Genomic DNA, 13,202 nt, shown 5'->3' on the forward strand with positions numbered 1-13,202 from the left:
ACGGAGGATACGGATGGTGTGGCGAGGATTAAGAATAAAGGCAGAGGAAGAAAATGGGAAACCACCAGAAACGCAGCTATAGACTCTGGGAAATTCCACATTAGTTCTGGCAGCTGTGGGAAGCTGACAGCACTTACCAGTAAGTGTGGTAGAGCCATGGACCTTCTCCACAGTCTCCAGTACCCTCTCAAAGCAAATCCATGCAGCTGCAAGAGTGTGGTGCTCACTGGCTATGGCCTGGTATAGATCAAGCTGGGCTGAAGCCCCATGAAGGTAGTTCAAAAAAAGGGAATCTGTTTCCACCACATACTGGGAGGTGAAGTCATAGAGGGGCTGTGGCCCCACAGCTAGTGGGGTACAGTGTGTTTCAAAATCATAGAAGGAATAGGTGCAGAAAGTGGTAGGTTGAGTGTCTCCAGCCTGAGCCAGGGCAGCAGATGTCAGGAAGGCCTGGTGGATGTGTAGTTCAAAAAGATTTTCACTCTGATGCAGCAGAGAAATGTCCACTTTCTCCTCATCTCCATGACTTGGCAGTGTTTCCAGACATAAGGACAACTGTCGGGTGCCATAAGCCACATCTCTGAGCTGTTCTAGAGGGAAAAGAAAACTGCCCATCCATTAAAGCATAGAGAGCTCTTCCTTAGGGTAAAATAAGTTGGACAGAAGGAGAATAAAAATCATGATGAAAGTCCACATTGTTGATGATTTTGAGACACCATCTAATTCAAAGGGAAAAGCAAAAGAATGGCAACCAGGAGCTTTGAATTCTGACAGCCAACTAACTCATGCACTGCTTTAGAGATAAGGTACAAAATGAATGATTGGAAAGTAAATGCTAAGTTCAGGAAAACACTGGAGGCACACTTTCATCTACAGATGTTATTGCTTTATCTAACAGCAAGGTTCTATGAAGAAGATGTTATTGTTTTATCTAACAGAAAGGTTCTCTGTTAATTCCAACAGAGAAGCACTAGAAACACAAAATAGGAGTATTTCCAAAAATCTGGGATGTGGGCGATTGAGAGAATACCAACTTATAGTCATAGTGCCTCTTACATGACATTGGGCTCTACCAAGAAATGATTTCCCTGCTAGCCAGATCAGTCACAAGAATCTTCATTATGGGGGCGCCTGGGTGGCTCAGAGGGTTAAAGCCTCTGCCTTCGGCTCAGGTCATGATCCTGGAGTCCTGGGATCAAGCCCCACATTGGGCTCTCTGCTCAGTAGTGAACCTGCCTCCCCCTCTCTCTCTGCCTGCCTTTCTGCCTCCTTGTGATCTCTGTCTGTCAAATAAACAAATAAAATCTTAAAAAAAAAAAAAGAATATTCATTCTGTTAAGGATTTGGTTCCAACATAAGGTGGCCAAAAAAAGAAAAGAAAAAAATCCACTTAAGTCAAAGAGTAATGGAGTAAAAAGCTGGAGAGGAAACTTCCTGGAAATAGGTTGAAAGTATTGGCAAAGGGATGAAAAGATATGTAAGACAGTCTACCAAATCTGTGCATTACCTCCTATGTCCAGCAATCAGAAACTCTGATATATACTCTGCTTCAAATTGGGGAGTATTTGAATCATCACAATGTGTCAATAATGAAATTCCTATATTAAGAGTTAATGTAGTAGAATAAAAATACTTTGAATACATCAGAATGTCTCCCTGTCCAAAATAAATGGAACACAAAGATTAGATTAATGGTTTCTTAACTGATGAGATTAACATAACTAAACTAGACTTAAAGTTTTGCATTACGTGACCCAGGGCTAATAATTTTAGCATATAAAGAAATTCTACAAATGAATAAAATGCTATCAAGAAACAGTAAAGGACAGAAATAGGCAATCTTCAAAAGACACAATACAAATAACTGGTAAACATATGAAAAACTCTTTGATCTTACCAGGAATGAAAGAACTATAAATTAAAGCAAATGAGTCTTCAAATGTAGATAAAGGGTATTTATCCTGCACTGTCCCAGGAGAAAGACCTTGAATGTGAAACATTTGAGAATTTCAATCCAAGGGAGGATTTCCTTTCTTACATGGCAGTGACTTTTTAACAGACTCGCCCTGGCATGGATAAATCCTGACCCAGCATGACCCATCTCCCTTTACTCTAGTTCCACGCTCACTAAGTGAGCTGCTTCCTGATTCTGCTTTCCAGGGAGAGGGCTGCCCTGAACAGTAGTTCTAGATATTCTCATGGCAGCAATGAAATAGCCACTATTATAAAATAATAAATGACCATTCTGATTTAAATATCGATCTTTGGTGAATTTGGTTAGTGTGAGTCAGGTCTCTGAAAATTAAGTCTAATAACAAAGCCAATATTCTTGACAGGTGAGACTGAGACCGGCTCCTGGTCAGTAGTGATGCTACTAAATGAAGGAAGTACCGCACTTTGAAATTTGCATAAGTGTCCGGCCAGCTGCCCTGTCACGTCAACATCCTCAAACTGCAACAAAGAATTCAGAGACTTTTAGAGACAAGCCACAGAAAAGGATGAGTGATCTTTCACATGAAAGATGAGTGATAGGGGCGCCTAGGTGGCTCAGTGGGTTAAAGCTTCTGCCTTCAGCTCAGGTCATGATCTCAGGGTCCTGGGATCGAGCCCCGCATCGGGCTCTCTGCTCCGCAGGGAGCCTGCTTCCTCCTCTCTCTCTGCCTGCCTCTCTGCCTACTTGTGATCTCTGTCTGTCAAATAAATTAAAAATATATATATAAAAAAAAAGATGAGTGATAAAGCTCTATATTGGCCTGGGTTGAGGAAAAAATCTTGAGAGAGGGAGTGTGTTAAACCACCCTGGGAGTCGACAGTGATATGCTCTCCATTCTCAAAACAGATTCAGCAATTGCTGGGCCCTACTGAAACTCTCCAGAGGAATCAGAGGAAGACACTGACACGAGAGAGGAAAAGAAGCTGTTAACCACGTATGAAAACACCAAAGATGGCAGGACAAAGAACAGGAGGGATGTGTCTCATGCCGAGACACAAAGGGCCGCCTTCCAGGCAGGTGCACAGAGGCAGCACAGGCATTAGCTACATGACGGGTCCAAGATGAGAACAAAGGACTAAGACTTGCCGGATAGCGGAAGGCCATGGCTTCTCAAAATACCTTCCAGCTGATTGATACGATTGTTCTTAAGGTCTAGCAGTTGATTCAACCTCTCCAGTTTTTCTTTGTGATCTTTATTTTCATTATCAGCTTTTGTCATCATCGCCTCCAGTTCCTCCTGAAACAAAATGACGTCTGAACTTTTCTATCTAAGTGGCCCAGCACCAAAGGGCCCAGATAAAAAAGTGGCACTTGTTTGGGTAAAGGAGACTCCACTATCTCATTAACAGGACAAACTGATATACTAGAAAAAAATCCTGGGGTCACCACATACTTCTCTGGGACCATTTGTGCTATTGGTGCCATAGGATAATAGTTTCCTGATTCTGGGGAAACTGGAACCCAGAAGATTCATACCTGCCATTTTCTTTAGCTGGCCCCTTCACCGGCTTCTACTTGCCAAGGGCAAGCGCAAGTCCTCAAGTGCGTCGAACGACGGCACATTCTGTGTTGCACATGGCAGCATACCACCTCGCAACAGCCCTGGAAACTCGGGCCTCACTTCATTCCCAGCATGGAAGTGGTCCCCAAGTACCCATTTATCTACCCTCTTCCTGTACCACCTTTTCTTGCACCTGATAGCACACGTTGATTTTGCGCTGCAGAATGAGCATGTCTCTGGTCTTTTCTAGTTCCAGCACGGTCTCCGCATGCGATACCTGCAACTCACTTAACATCTGGGACAGTTTCTTTTCTTCTTGGTTTTTTGGTTCACAGGGCTATCGTGAGAAAAGCATGGGTAAAAGAGAATAGAAATAGGAGAGGCACGGAAATAACTATTCTCAAAGCAGTTGTCGCTGATAATAAAATACCAGCAGCAGAAGTAAAAGGGGGCTGTATCCCTTCACAAGGGCTTTCTCCCCTACTTGCTCATGTTCAGTAGCCCCAGTAATTTACACAGCCTCTAATGGTGGTTTGCTCTTCAGCAGATCATTTCAAGTCCTCGTCTGAAAAAGCATTCTAAATGCTGTGAGGGGTAAAGAGTGGCAAAAACGTGTGGAGCTCATGAAACTCTCTCACAGCCTTCTGAAGACTGCCCTCAAACATCGTCTCTTCCAGGGATATTTGCCAGAGATCCCACTATAAAGGGGATCCCTCTGTTTAGGGACTTGCTTGATTAGACATGCTCTTACCTCTGTTGCAGTGGTCTCTTGGAATAGAGCTGGGTGAGTGGCTGGTTCAGAATGCCTGTCTGGAGACTTGGAAATTGTCTCTTGATTTTGGAGGATCTCTACTTCCTGCTTATGCTTCTGAAGCAGATTGGTGACTTCAAGCTGCAGATCCCTGTTTTGAGCTGGAGGAGAAAAATCATCCAGAAAGTTGAAACTCTGTAGTTAGCAGTAATCATGCTTAAAGCTGGACCAAGTACGAATTAAATTTCCCACTAATGTTTAATTTATTTTATAAATTAACGTTTAGAGAAGCCAATTCCATCTTATTTCTACAAAGGGGTTCCAACTTATTGACCCAGAAAACTGAGCTGACATTGGACTCCAAAAACAAAACAAAAAACACCTGCAGAACTGTAAAAAACAAACAAACAAACAAAAAAACAACACACCAAAACCACCACCAGCAGCAAACAAAGCCACTTGACTGGGTTAGTGCAAACTTTTTTTTTTTTTTTTTAACTTTAAGTAGGCTCCACACCCAATGTGGGGTTTGAACCCACAACTGTGAGATTAAGAGTTGCATACTATACCAACTGAGTCAGGCAGGCAGTTCTACAATGTAAACCTTTCTTTTTTTTTAAAGAGTTCATTTATTAACTTATTTGAGAGAGAGAGAGAGAGAGAGCAAGCATGAGGTGGGGAGGAGAGGAAGAGGGGAAGGAAGAAGCAGACTCCCCCACCAAGCAGAGAGCCCGACACAGGGCTTGATCTAGGACTCTGAGGATATGACCTGAGCCAAACACAGATGCTTAACTGAATGAGCCACCCAGGTGACCCTACAGTGCAAACTTTTTTTTTTTTAATTTTATTTATTTGACAGAGAGAAATCACAACTAGGCAGAGAAGCAGGCAGAGAGAGAGGAGGAAGCAGGCTCCCTGCGGAGCAGAGAGCCCGATGCGGGGCTCGATCCCAGGACCCTGGGATCATGACCTGAGCCGAAGGCAGAGGCTTTAACCCACTGAGCCACCCAGGTGCCCCAAGTGCAAACTTTTTGCTAGCACCAGCCAAACTGGTATCTCTCCAACTCCTCCTCAGCTCCATTCTGACTTCCATGCTACTGGCTTCCTGTGGCACCTCTCTCACTCCCACCCTGACCTGGAGGGTGGGAGAATGGGCATTTGGGCATTTCTGCATGCGTGTGTTTGGGTGGATGAGTATGGGTGTTTCAGGGAAGGAAGGTGATCATTGTTTAGTGTGATCATTTCATTACCATGCATTAGAGGGGGTAGTTCAGATTAGATTATCCCAAGGTCTTTACAATACTTCACTGGTATCTCATACATACCACAAGGTTCTTAGCATGTGCTTCTGGGTTTTATCCCTTTATGGTTCCTATCTCTATTTTTCTTGATGTCATATTTCTTTTCCTTCACTCTTCTATGTGAATATACTAGAGTCTAATGAAACCTAACTTTGATATGACTAAATATCAAGGTCCAGCCTAGCAAAAAGAAGTAAGACAAAGTCTCTCTGACAGTATTTAAAAATCTTCTGAATAACTATCTCCATGATCTCAGAGTTAAGATGGGGAAAATGGAAATGGTAACCAGGAGCAGTAATTTGCTTTGTAGTTTGAGGCATCAGGTGTTAAAACAAAATAAATCAAAAAGCAAGATTCCCAGTCACCTCTAAAATAATTAGTAAGAATAAAAGGCACTTTCATAAATAAAGTGAATGTCTAAAAACAATAAATTTAAGGAGCACTTGAGTGGCTCAGTTGGTTGAGCACCCATTCTACTCTTGATTTTTGGCTCAGGTCCAGATCTCAGAGTCATGAGATCGAGCCCAGCTTCAGGCTCTGTGCTGGGCACAAAGCCTGCTTAAGATTCTTTCTCTCCCTCTCTCTCTGTCCTGGCTCTCTTTCTCTCTCTCTTAGAAAGCAAGTAAATAGGGGTGCCTCGGTGGGTTAAAGCCTCTGCCTTCAGCTCGGGTCATGATCTCAGGGTCCTGGGATCAAGTCCCACGTCAGGCTCTCTGCTCAGCGGGGAGCCTGCTCTCCCCCCCACCGCACGCCTTGTCTCTCTGTCTACTTGTGATCTCTGTCTGTCAAATAAATAAATAAATAAATAAATCTTAAAAAAAAAAAAGAAAGCAAGTAAATAAATAAAACAATAAAATTAAGACTAGTCATCCTCTCAAATGAAAACTTTACATATAAAAACCTCTGCATGTGAGGCAGGTGTCATGCTTTCTTGATTTAAATCTGATCTGATTGCCAATGTTCTTATTCTAGTTATCCCTGATCCACACAACAATAGGATCAGGTGAGGGGATTGGAGAAATGCTGACCCAATTTCCCTTCTCCCACACCAGACGTAGAAGATGCCTCACTTGAGAAAAGGTCTTCACAGCCTGACCTACCTTTCTCTCTGGACAGCTGAAGTAAGACTTTTCTCTTCTCCTCCAGCTCAGCGTCCAGCTGGTCCTGCAACTGACAGACTTTCTGCTGTAGCTGTTCTCCTGCGAGCTCAGCGCTCCAGTGAGGCTGATTACTGCTGTCCAACATGCTGAAAATGGGAAGCAAGTAAGGAGCAAGGAGAGAATTGTCAGATAAATACTCAAAGGTATGTGATGTGATGGCTTTATTACACAGTTTCAGCATCTCCTGGGCCTAGCGCATCATTCATTCCCCTACATGTTTTTCTGTCCCCGCTTTCTCTGTAACTGTCATTTACCAACTGCCTTGGAACTTTTGGGCCCTATTGAGGAGTTCCTTAGTATCACTTCTGTTTGGGTCTCAGATATCCCACTGAGCAAACAACCCAAATCCCATCTATCTCCCAAGGAACTTCTCCAGCATGATGGCTTTCTTCAGGTACTGTGTACCAAGACATTCTCAGGCCTGCTGAATTAAAAACGAGGAACAGGGGCACCTGACTGGATCACCCAGAAGAGCACAAGACTCTTGATTGAGGGGTTATAAGTTCAAGCCCCATGTTGGGTGCAGAGGTTACTTAAATAAACTTTCAGAGAAATGAGGAACAAAATATTCCTCTTTTCCCTACTCTATTCTTCTATATACCTTCACCAATGGCTGGTTTAGAGAATACTTGCCTTTGTAGTAGATTATAAATTACTACAATGAAGGGCAGGAACTAACCTTTTCAATGGCTGTACTCCCACACAGCACTGTAACTAGCTGTCAGGGCAGGCCCATTTTGAGTATAAAACACACACAATCTGTCTTTGATAATTTACGTAAGTCAAGTGACATTGATAAGCTATTACTTCTGCAGAGGTCTTTTCCTATTTTTCATTTGAATAAATGTGGTCTAAAAACAACTTGCTGGGTGCCTGAGTGGTTCAGTCGGTTAAAGCATCTGCCTTCAGCTCAGGCCATGATCCCAGGCTCCTGGGATAGAGTCCCACATTGAGCTCCCTGCTCAGCAGGGAGTCTGCTTCTCCCTCTGCTTGCTGCTCTCCCTGCTTGTGCTCGCTCACTCTCTCAATCTCTTTCTCTGACAAATAAATAAAATCTTAAAAAATAAAAACAACTTGCTTAAGCTAGTAGTAAGAGTTCTCAGAGAGCCTGGGTGGCTCAGTCTATTAAGCCTTCAACTCTTGATCTCCCCAGTGTCATGAGTTCGAGCCCTACAATGGGCCCCAAGGTGGGTGTGTAGCCCACTTTAAAAAAAAAAAGTTCTTGGCACTTCCTAGCCATATATTACATGATGATGCAAGCAGAAAACATTCTGAGTGATTAAGTGAAGAAGCTAATAGTTATATTTGTTACACAGAGTCTTCAAAGTGGTTAATCCCTACACCACTTCGTTTCTCTGGATTGAAGAGCATCAGATATTCCCAGGAGGCTCCCATACCAATCTCCTGAATCTATCCCCTACTGCCTTTAACTGAGTCAGAAGGCATATTCAATTATTTTTTAAACTTCCAGGTATTTTATGGTATTTTATTTTTAAAGATTTAAAGGGGCATCTGGGTGACTTGGTAGGTTAAGCCTCTGCCCTTCAGTTCGAGTAGTGGTCTCAGGGTCCTGGGATTAAGCTCCACATCAGGCTCTCCGCTCAGCAGGGAGCCTGCTTCCTCCCCGTCTCCCTGCCTGCTGCTCTGTCTACTTGTGATCTCTCTCTCTGTCAAATAAATAAATGAATTTTTTTTTAAGAAAAAGATTTACTTATTTGAAGGGAGCTGGGGATGACAGAGAAAGAGGGAGACAGAGTCTTTAGCAGACTTTGGGAGGAGCTTGGAGCCTGATGTGGGGCTCAATCTCATGACCCTGAGATCATGAGATAAGCCAAAACAAAGAGTAGGACACTTAACCAACTGCCCCCACCTAGATAAGCCAAAACAAAGAGTAGGACACTTAACCAACTGCCCCTAAACTTCCAGGTTTTTTTTTTTTAAGATTTTATTTATTTATTTATTTGACATAGAGAGAGCACAAAGCACAAACAGGGGGAGTGGCAGGCAGAGGCAGAGAAAGAAGCAGGCTCCCCGATGAGCAGAGAGCTAGACACAGTGCTTAATCCCAAGACTGTGGGATCATGACCTAAACCAAAGGCAGATGCTTAACCAACTGACCCACCCAGGTACCCCAACTTCCAGGTATTTTAAATTTCAGAATTAATAAATTAATATATGCTTGTTGTGAAAAAATTTAAAAGCTACAGAAGTATAAAGATTAAAAGTGAAAGTGCCTTTTTGCCCTACTCCAATCCTTTTATCTCAGGAGAGGTTTGCTGATTCTCTCTCTCTCTCTCTCTCTCTCACACACACACACACACACACACAAATATCCCCCATAAACTAAGTCAGAGTTAGTATATTCTGTTACAACTTTTCTTTTAATAATCTATCTTAGACATATAAGTCTACCTCATTTTTAACCGTTTCATAGTATTTTATTGTGGGGATGCAACATTATTTAATCAATCCCTATCAAAGGAAATTTAGATGTTTCCACTTTTTTTTACTATTAGTAACAATGTAGTTATTAACATTCTTATTCTACATTATCTTTGCAAATACATGTTTATGCATGTTTCACATTTCTGTAGATAGCACTGAATTCCCTTCCAAATATACTGTGCCACTTTATGTTCTCACTAACAGTATTGAGTACCAGCATTTCCTTACCCACACTAGGCATTATTTTAGAATGTGAGGGCACTTTTCTATAATTGTCTTTTATAACAAATAGTGCTCTGGGACCCAAACTTGGTACTCACTTTTCTAAGAGTTTTTCATAATTGTCATTCAGCAGGTTTCGTTCTTTTTCCAAATCTTCAACTCTCTCCTGAAACTAAGAATCACAGTAGAGCGCCTGAAATAAAATTGTAACACCTATCACCTTGAAAATGTCTTCCCTTTCTGTAGCAGAGTGGGGCTTAGATAGGAGGCTTTCTATGTTCATGTCTCATGTCTGTGAGGAGCCATTAAACTAGTAAGACTTGAAGCAACTGCTGTGATAGAAATTTTATTGGAAATAATGAGGATTCTCTGAAGCACATTTTCAAGGTGTCTGGGTTTCTACTGCTAAAGAAGAAGCAGAACATTATAATACAGCAAAAACTTTGGAGAACAGACACAACTATAAATCCCAGTTTTTCCCCTAATGGTATAATCTTGAGCAAATTACTTAACCACCTGGAGCCCCATTTTTCTCATTTGAAAAAATGAAATAGCCATAGTGTTGGTAAAATACACTTTTTTAACATCTCTGAAATTGAAATGTAACTTATAACAGATGCCACCTTTCAATTGTATTATTTACCTCCTTCAGTGTTATCTGCAGGATGGACACATCTTCCAGTTGGCTCTTGAAGCTCACAGCCTTCTTATTCTGCTCCTTCAGTTCTGCCCTGAGCTCATTCACTTGCCCAAGGAGGGCATCATGGGCTGCACTCAGGATTCCCTGATTCTGGGGCAAAAGGAAAGCTGCTCTGGGAATGGTCATATCACTCAGCAAAAATGGTCTCAAGATACCAGCAACTCTAGCTTCCCTAGTGGATCTCAAGAAGAATGACTCTGATTAGTAGCACGGTGCCTTTGCACTGTAGATTGGCATTGTCCATCACTCTAGTATTTCTCAGGAACTATTGTTTCCCTGTTAGTGAGGATTTTCCACTCCAGGAAACTATGATGCATAGCTGGAGCATAAATTTTCCCAAGGTCCAAACTAAACACTGGCTCTAAGTGAAGTGAACTTTTCGTAGCTGCCTTTACGTTCTAAGCTATTTGAGCGCTTCTTAGGGTGATACACTCTTCCCTTTGCACCTAACAAAATGACATGTTCACTCAAGAAGTATGCATTTTTTCTGGTGAACATCTCTGGCGAGGAACAGCTGTGGCTGTTCATGCTGGGAACTGTGACTTAGTAAATTTTAATCATGGCCATTCACCTGGCTTCACCTGCACCCCACTCACAGGAGTGAATGGAGCTGAACATTTAAAAACATCAGAGAAGGTATGCAATAACTTTGTTATATTTCATGACCTCATACATGCTAGAGGAATACTCTTAGGAATTTCTGAACAAATACTATATAATCTCTCTAGCAATAGGCTGAAAAATATTATGCCATGTATTTCAGACCTCATATTTCAGCTGAATGAAAATGCCACAATAAATATCTTCTCATCATAGTAATAGGACATTTGTCTTAATAGAAATTTTAGGTCATAATAACTTCGATTTACTTGGTTAAATTCTGGTGTTATGGTATTTAAAGATTAATACAAATTCTTTGGGTTTTATTCCTCTTACTACTAAGAAACAGAGATTCAAGAAATCTTCTGTACCTTCTGGAGCAGGGTTTCATATGCCTGAAAGAAAGAAATACATATTGTTCCACTGATTTATCAACTTGATATCCGTTTTGATATTTATCTCTGTAATACAAATGTTTAAATGGTTAGTTTAAGGGATATTTAAAAATTCTCATAAATCAAGTCAATTTGTATACTTGTTTACTAATTGCTGCTACTTTTTCCTGCCCTAGCTTGTCAGGAGGTTTGTGAACATAACAGATGATGCAATTTCTTTCAAAAAAGCTTGAAGGGTCATTTATTCACATTTGTATTGCATTTGGTGGAATATCCAAGAAAAATATTTATTTTCAGAGTAGGTGCAATCCTTTACTCAGCATGCTTCAGGAAGTTTTCTTTCCAGGAGCGCCTGGGTGGCTCAGTTGTTAAGGGTCTGCCTTTGGCTCAGGTCATGATCCCAGGGTCCTGGGATCGAGCCCTACATTGGGCTCCCTGCTCGGAGAGAAACCTGCTCCTCCCTCTCACACTTCCTTTGCTTGTGTTCCCTCTCTCACTGTGTCTCTCTCTGTGAAATAAATAAAATCTTTAAAAAGAAAAGTTTTCTTTCCAGTTTTAGAAACAGAAAAGGCAACACTTGGGGTACCTGAGTGGCTCAGTGGGTTAAACATCTGCCTTCACTCAAGTTAAGAACTCAGGGTCTTGGGATTGAGGCCTGCATCAGGCTCCCTGATCAATGGGGAGTCTGCTTCTCCCTCTCCCTCTGCCTGCTACTCCTCTGCTTGGCTTGCTTGCTCTCTCTCTGTCAAATAAATAAATAAATTGTTAAAAAGGGGGGGAAAAAAAGAAAAGGAAAGGAAAGAAAAAGCAATACTAACCAAATTAACTACAACAGCTGTTACTGGCTGAGCAGTACTGTGTTTAATTATCTGTTACATTATGCTCATTTTAATGATTTCACATATTTCATCTCATTTAATTCTCACAGCATATTTGAGACATAGTTATTACTGAAACCTTAAAAATGAGACACCAGGGGCGCCTGGGTGGCTCAGTGGGTTAAAGCCTCTGTTTTCGGCTCAGGCCACTATCCCAGGGTCTTGGGATTGAGCCCCACATTGAGCTCTCTGCTCCGTGGAGAGCCTGCTTCCTCCTCTCTCTCCCTGCCTGCCTCTCTTGCCTACTTGTAATCTCTTTTTGTCAAATAAATAAATAAAATCTTTAAAAAAAAAAGAAACACCAAAGCTCAGAGTTAAGTCATTTGCTCAGTCATAGCGCTATTAAGAAGCAGAGGCAGTATTTTACCTCAGCTTGTCTGACTCAGAGTCTGTGCTACTGAGCACCACATTTAATGCTAAGGGATCAAGAGAAAGGATGACTAAAAAGGCAAAAAGGTTGGAGAAAAACAAATCGTAAAACCTGCATTTTAAACAATTGTGGGTGATTGCTTCCCATTTTAGCTCATCTCTACCACTACAACTAACATGGGTAAGGATTCAGAATGGCTTGCTTCCTTTTTTCCTTTAATGTGATGAAGGAATAGATGGGGTTTTACAAAAAATATAATCCTACAAATGTTGCTGTTTGCCCATACAATTTTACATTATCTTCCTTCCCATGTTTCCACATTCTGTAAGTGCTACCAAAATTAGCCAAGTCAAAAGAATACAAGCATGTGCATAGTTCTCTCTGAAACACAGGTTTGGTGGTTGACCTTGTGAAGATGACTTTAATTTCCATTAGAACAGAAGTAACCAGGGCACTGCTAACTGTAGCTAATCTAGATGAAAGATACCATCATCATCTTCTTGCTCACGCAGAGACCCAGAAATCATCTTTCATTTCCCCTTTTCCTCTACCCTTTTGGTGATGAAGTCCATTCTTCTACTTCCTGGAAGTTCCCAATACAGTCCTTTCTCTATGGGCCTCTCTCACTGCCTTGATTGGGACCCTCGTGTGTCTCTCTTGGACCACTGTAGTCATTTTTTACCTGATCACTTTACTTGTATCAGCCAACTTGTATTATTCACTCCACTGCCAGATGATCTTTCCTTCTGGTTTTGTGATTTTCAATAAGTTGAAAATTTCAGAAAAATATAAAGACTATATCAGTCTTCTATAACTCTACTACTCAGAGTTAATCATTATTTTTAAAAAAGATTTTATTTATTTATTTGACAGAGAAAGAGACAGC

At 41.5% G+C, this 13,202-nt stretch overlaps 1 protein-coding gene across 2 annotated transcripts in view; it reads right to left on the reverse strand.

Moving 5' to 3' along the window:
* The window catches only part of RPGRIP1 (RPGR interacting protein 1), a 42,822-nt gene extending 31,758 nt beyond the window's left edge, over nt 1-11,064 (reverse strand). Inside the window, exons 1-6 of one of the 2 annotated variants that reach the window (XM_046009172.1) lie at nt 11,045-11,064; nt 6,647-6,792; nt 4,246-4,406; nt 3,688-3,831; nt 3,080-3,230; nt 138-590 (exon numbers count right to left, since the gene is read on the reverse strand). In XM_046009172.1, coding sequence (XP_045865128.1) covers nt 138-590; nt 3,080-3,230; nt 3,688-3,831; nt 4,246-4,406; nt 6,647-6,792; nt 11,045-11,064 — 1,075 coding nt within the window. Of the gene's footprint in view, nt 1-137; nt 591-3,079; nt 3,231-3,687; nt 3,832-4,245; nt 4,407-6,646; nt 6,793-11,044 lie in introns of those variants that run through there. The other variant, XM_046009173.1, reaches the window with a different exon arrangement.
* Nucleotides 11,065-13,202: the final 2,138 nt, after the last annotated feature.

Source organism: Meles meles, chromosome 6, assembly GCF_922984935.1.
Source record: "Meles meles chromosome 6, mMelMel3.1 paternal haplotype, whole genome shotgun sequence".
NCBI classification, from domain to species: domain Eukaryota; kingdom Metazoa; phylum Chordata; class Mammalia; order Carnivora; family Mustelidae; genus Meles; species Meles meles.